General features: G+C 31.9%; 1 protein-coding gene and 1 pseudogene across 1 annotated transcript; both read left to right on the top strand.

Moving 5' to 3' along the window:
- The first annotated feature begins 244 nt into the window (after window positions 1-244).
- Window positions 245-1,059, top strand: LOC126974499 (uncharacterized; annotated as a pseudogene).
- Window positions 1,060-3,057: 1,998 nt separating this feature from the next.
- On the top strand, window positions 3,058-4,861 carry LOC126974934 (oocyte zinc finger protein XlCOF6.1-like). The gene has a single exon (XM_050822688.1). It carries the CDS (start codon window positions 3,202-3,204, stop codon window positions 4,288-4,290), a length of 1,089 nt encoding a protein of 362 aa, XP_050678645.1. The 5' UTR covers window positions 3,058-3,201; the 3' UTR covers window positions 4,291-4,861.
- The last annotated feature ends 1,012 nt before the right edge of the window (window positions 4,862-5,873 follow it).

The raw sequence follows: 5,873 nt of genomic DNA, 5'->3' as shown, positions 1-5,873 counted from the left end.
CGAACAGCAATTCATTTTTAAATATATCAGTGACGCATCGCGCGCCGATCGGATAACACGCGTGCACTGCCGGACGGCTCCGCGATCGCGATCGTTCAAGTTTAAACACATTATCGTAATAAATATGGAGTGTCAGATGTGTAAAAAAGTGTTATCGAATAGAAGATCTCACTTCGTCTGTCAAGGTCCCTGTGGAGGAACATTTCATAGAGGCTGTGTTAAAGGGCTTGCTGCAGACTTAAAGATGGGAAGAATAAGACTTCATTGTAACAACTGTATTAATGATGACGGATCTGACAACGAAGACACAGATGAAGAAAATCAAAATCTTAGTCAAATCCTTAAAGATATACAAAAAAAGGTCAGTTCTCTTCCGCAATTGAATAAACAACTGGAAATGATCAATAAAAGCATGAGTGTCTTATCTGAAAAGTACGACAACTTGCTGGCTGAGCACGAGCAATCAAAACAGAAAATAATCAAGTCAGAAAAGAATATACTCAGCTTAAACAACAAGTGTGTCTACTTGGAAAAATCCAACATAGCTCTGGAACAAAAAGTACATGAATTGGACCACAATCCTCGCTTAAACACAATATTGAGATTGTAGGTATCGAGCAGTTACCCAACGAGGATGTTGAGAAAGTAGTCTCCAAGATCGGTGAAACAATGAATGTCAGCTGTGTGGACATCGAGTCGACAAGGAGAACACGCCAAACGAAACCCGGCGGTAAGCCGGCATCTATTATTGTTGCCTTCAAAACATCTGGGACTGTATCTCGTGACATGAGGCTGGCTCAGCGTCGTTGTTTGGCAGAAATAACAAGCAATATGATTACGGGAGGAACCCTTAATAATAAAATTTTTATTAACGAAAACTTAACTAAAACTACGCGTACTTTACTATGGAACACAAAGACGAAATTACGTGGAATATACAAATACATATGGGTGGCAAACGGGAAAATACTAATAAAGAAATCAGAAGGAGATAAAACGATCTGGATTCTTATCCAGATCGTTTTATCAGAAAGTGACATCGGTGAACTTCATAAGTGATTCATTCGTGATCTGTGAATAAAGTGAGTGAGTAAACATTACAGCCTGCTAACGGTTACATCAGTCAGTTTATCTTTATTTTACATACCTATTATTAGTGTATTTGGAATAAATTATTCATAAAATTCACACCACTAGACAACATAGAATTTATTAACTTTCATAGTAAGTAATAACTATGTCTGTGTAAATAACATAAAAGAATGGTTCAACTCATTTAACAGCAATAAAGACCTCAATATAATTCATGTAAACATTCGATCTTTAAAAAAACATTTTAATGAATTTCTATTAACCATCAATAATCATATTAAATACCTAGATTAGATAATAATTTTTCATGGTCTCCTCATGTCGATTATCTATGTGAGAAATTAAGAATACTCCTAGGCAAATTCTACCACCTTAGTTTTAAAGTTCCTCTAAGCACATTAAAATGCCTGTATATATCGATGGTAGATTCTATAATGAGTTATGCTCTTGATTGCTATGGGTTAACTTTTAAAACAAACATAAACAAATTAGAATTGTTTCAGATTAGATTTTTAAAACTACTTGTAGACAACAAAACAAAAGAGATGTGTAAAGATAACTATAAAAAATTATTCAAGGTATGTAGAATACTACCAATTACCTTAAAAATTTAATATTTACTTGCACTACACCACCGTGGCAATCAAGAGCGTAGTCCAACCCTGGTATGTCATGCTCACCAGATAAGGTCTACATCTGATGGTAAATATGAAGTACCTAGAGTTAATAATTATTACGGAGACAGAACATTAAAAAAGAGAATCCCATATATATTAAATAGTTTACCAGCCGATATAAGACACGAACCTAATAAAATAAAGTTTAAAAATATGTTAAAAAAATATTATATTGACAATCTGGACACATTATATATCAACATTTAAATAATAAGAGTCCTTAGCAATGTTAAATAATATTGTTTAAAAATTTTCACCTCCACGTTTATAAATAAATCTCCATAAATATACATCTATTTAAGTTAATAAATGTTATAATTAAGATAGCTCAGATTCCACAGACAAACCATCAAGATGGTTTTGTGGGACCATTATTTTATTTAGTCATTGTAATATCAAAGCTGTAATAAATAAATAAATAATATATAGATTTTAAGACTGAATCTACTATACAATTTCTAAATGAAACATTCTTTCACAGATCTAATGGCTCCACAGCGCACAAAGATCAAGCAAGTAGAAATATCGCGCTTGCGAAAAAAAGGACAATCTTTCAAAGCAAGGTTTAAAGGTGCTGAAGATTTGTCCAGCAGCAATGTGTTTCAACATTTTGCTATGAAATTTAAGAAACCAGCTCAATTATTTTAAGTATGCAGTTGCAAGCATCAAAAAACCCAAAAATGATAGAAATAACAATGATTATATAAAAGCAAAAGAATACAATAATAAAAAATGGTTATGTTATCCAAATCAAGAATTAGAAAATTGCTTTCATGACATTCAAAATATATTAACTGGGATCTTAAAAACAGATATACCTAATAAAATATATAGAAAAGCATATTATATAAATAGCAGATGTGATGGTAGATGAAACAAAAACAGCTGCCCAACAATATTATGATAAACATAAATATTATAATAATAAAAAAAATATGCAAACATTGCTTTTTATTTCTCCCTCCCAATTACCTCAATTACTCATACCAACACTACTCAATCCTATCCTTTATTTTCTATGTTGTGGCAAAATTAAATAACTAACTTTACGCGCAATTTCAACATGGTAAAAAATTGCAATATCTACATTAAAAAGTAGAGTTAGTTATTTAATTGCGTTACAACATTAAAAATTAATTTTATAATTTCGAGCTTATTATTTGTATATAGTTATTTTGGGGCCAATTTCCATATGGCGCTAGTCTTCAAATAGACAGCTCGCGTAGAGAGGGCTCTCTTTTCCCTATATATTATTATACTCTTTGGAGTAACCTACGCATATTTACGCTTAGTTCGTTAGAGATAGACAATACTGCATACACTCAATCAGTAAATTAGATTCACTTTTGTCTTTTTCCCACTTTGGTTTATGAACTAGAAAGTAATTATTATATTATTCTCTGAGAAGCAATGAAAGAAAAAGAGTAAAATTATGTCTTTTTCTCAAAAACACCGCATTCATGATAATTTATGTGTTCAGACATCAGCGAACTCTAATAAATTGATGCTGATAATAGATGCCGAAGTCAAACCCTATTGCTGTGATGAGTGCGACAAACGTTTTGCATCATTTCAGGAATTAAAGACACATACTAATACACATACGAGCGACATTGAAGTACATGGACGTGAATTATATTCAAGTCAATTCGACGAAAATTCTAGTGTTGAAAGTGACGATTCCTTTGTAATTGAATCAAATCATGACACCGACAGCGATTACGAACCTTTAGCGAGATATAAACGAACAAAAAACTTGTTACATCGTTGTAATGTGTGCGGTCAATCTTTCAGTAGACCATGTGAACTAACTAGACATTATAGAAAACACTCTGGAGAAAAACCTTATCACTGTAAAGTTTGTAACAAATTTTTCCGTCATCAAAGTAATTTAAATGTACATGTCAAAGGACATTCTGTTAGTGCCACATTCACATGTAATGTTTGCAATACTACTTTGAAATCCTCTTATGCGTTAAGAAAACATAGAAAAACCCACAATAGAGAGGAATCAAAACATAGTGCTCAATTAAAAGATAATAAGTCATTTAGAGATAAGAAATTAAATACATGTGATATCTGTAATAAAGCATTCCTTCGGCCTTGTGAACTTACAAGACATTACCGAACACACACTGGTGAAAAACCATTTCCTTGTGAGGTGTGTCATGAACCTTTTGCCGATCCAAGTAACTTATTGAGACACATGAAAAGACACACAGGAAACAAACCTTTCATGTGCACAGTATGCAACAAAACATTTCTTTTCTCATCTCAGTTGGAATTACATTATTCTCAGCATACAGGAGAAAGGCCGCACCAGTGCGATGTTTGTGGTAACAACTATGGTACAACTAAAGCTCTACAGCGTCATAAGAAAAGACACACCGAGAGAACAATGCAATCTTGCTTGGAATTTGACGGAATCTTCAGTTCATCAGAACATGAAAGAAATGTTTATGAAGGTACTATGAGTGAATATATGTGTAGCCAGAATATTAATAGTTCTGGAAAAAACTAGATAAGTCTTCACCGGCTATTGTCTCATATAGCAACTCGCCACTTTGTGCTACTACTGTAAAAGAAACTAAGAGTGCAAAGTATATATAATATATGGCATGTGAGGGCCCAATCTTGTCCCTGGTTAAAAGGCAAGAGAACCAACTTTTGTGCCACTAACTCTTTTCCATGAGCTGTGTACACCTCCACACATAGAAATATATCTTTTTTTGTAGCCCTATTTAGCTTTAAAATGGACATTTGATTATGAAATACTCATCCTGGGTGTAATACCGACTTGCTTATGTTATTTTGTAGATAATTAGGTTTTATGTTCATCAAAACCTTTTTATACTTGTAATTTTCACAGAAATGTATAAAGTATTTTATCACAGTATTAAAAATTTTGTCACCTATCCAATAGGGCAAGAACAAGTTCCATTTGGTGGTAGGTGTTCACCACTGACAATAGCATGCACCACAAATGAAATTTAAGTTAATATCAAGGACTAACAGAACTTAAACAGTCAAATTTGCTTCATACTCTCTATGAACTTTATATATTATATTATATATTAAACATTATTTGAGAATATTGCATTTTTTCTCCAACTAACCTTTAAAAACATGGTTTATTTTTATTATTCAATTGAAATTAAAATAGTTTATTGCAGCTCAATTTAATTTTGCTGTTTATAATATACTGTGTGTCACTTTTCTCAAAAGTATACTAGGCAGGCCCTTTGGTTCCATCTGCAAATAATATTTTTGTAATAAAATACCTATTGGATTTTTTTTAAGATGTCATAAGGATTATTATTTTTGTTGAACATTGTATTTACATAGTATTACTAATTCTTCTTTCTGCACAAAATTATTATTTCAGGCTCGCTGAGATTTGTTGTTTACTTCTAGTCTATACTATTACCTCATTAATGTAATTATCAATAACATATATTAAGAACTATTTATATAACTGGTAGATCCAGAGATTTGTGTGTTCTAACGATAAATAAACTTCTTACATTATATTATCAGTAGTTTTTATCAGTTTACAAAATTGTTTCAATTCAAACAATTGGATGTAATTCCAGAAAAAGGTCCAAACCACAATCATGTCGAAATTGTGTTAAGAACACAAAGCTGGTCACTTGATTCATCTAAAAGAACTGACAAAAAATGGCAGCCTTACTGTCACTCTAAATGATGTTATGTGCTACTACTTAGTAGCACAACCCATGTGTATGTAATACACTGATATTTATTAAACTCTAAACACAAATTCCTTAAAATGTGATGTTTGTGGCTTGGAATGTTTTTCAATAGCTACATCCAATTATTGATGAGAAAATGTTTTAGAAAGAAATATCATGTGAAGCTCAAAAGCAGCAACCTTGCTTTTGCAATTATTTATACAAACAACACTTGAATCTGCCTTCATACATACATTATATAACTAATATCAAGAAGCTATTATTACTTATAAATAACGGGAAAGCTATCCAAAGTTTAAACTATATTTCACTGGAGGTCTGGAAAATAAAATGAAAAAATAACATGCAAAGGTTAAGGCTTATATCTATATTCTGTTGACTGTGAGAGTAC

Source organism: Leptidea sinapis, chromosome 2, assembly GCF_905404315.1.
Source record: "Leptidea sinapis chromosome 2, ilLepSina1.1, whole genome shotgun sequence".
In the NCBI taxonomy this organism is placed as follows: Eukaryota; Metazoa; Arthropoda; class Insecta; order Lepidoptera; family Pieridae; genus Leptidea; species Leptidea sinapis.
The sequence above is the reverse complement of the archived record's forward strand: the minus strand, read 5'-3'. Positions and strand labels throughout refer to the sequence as shown.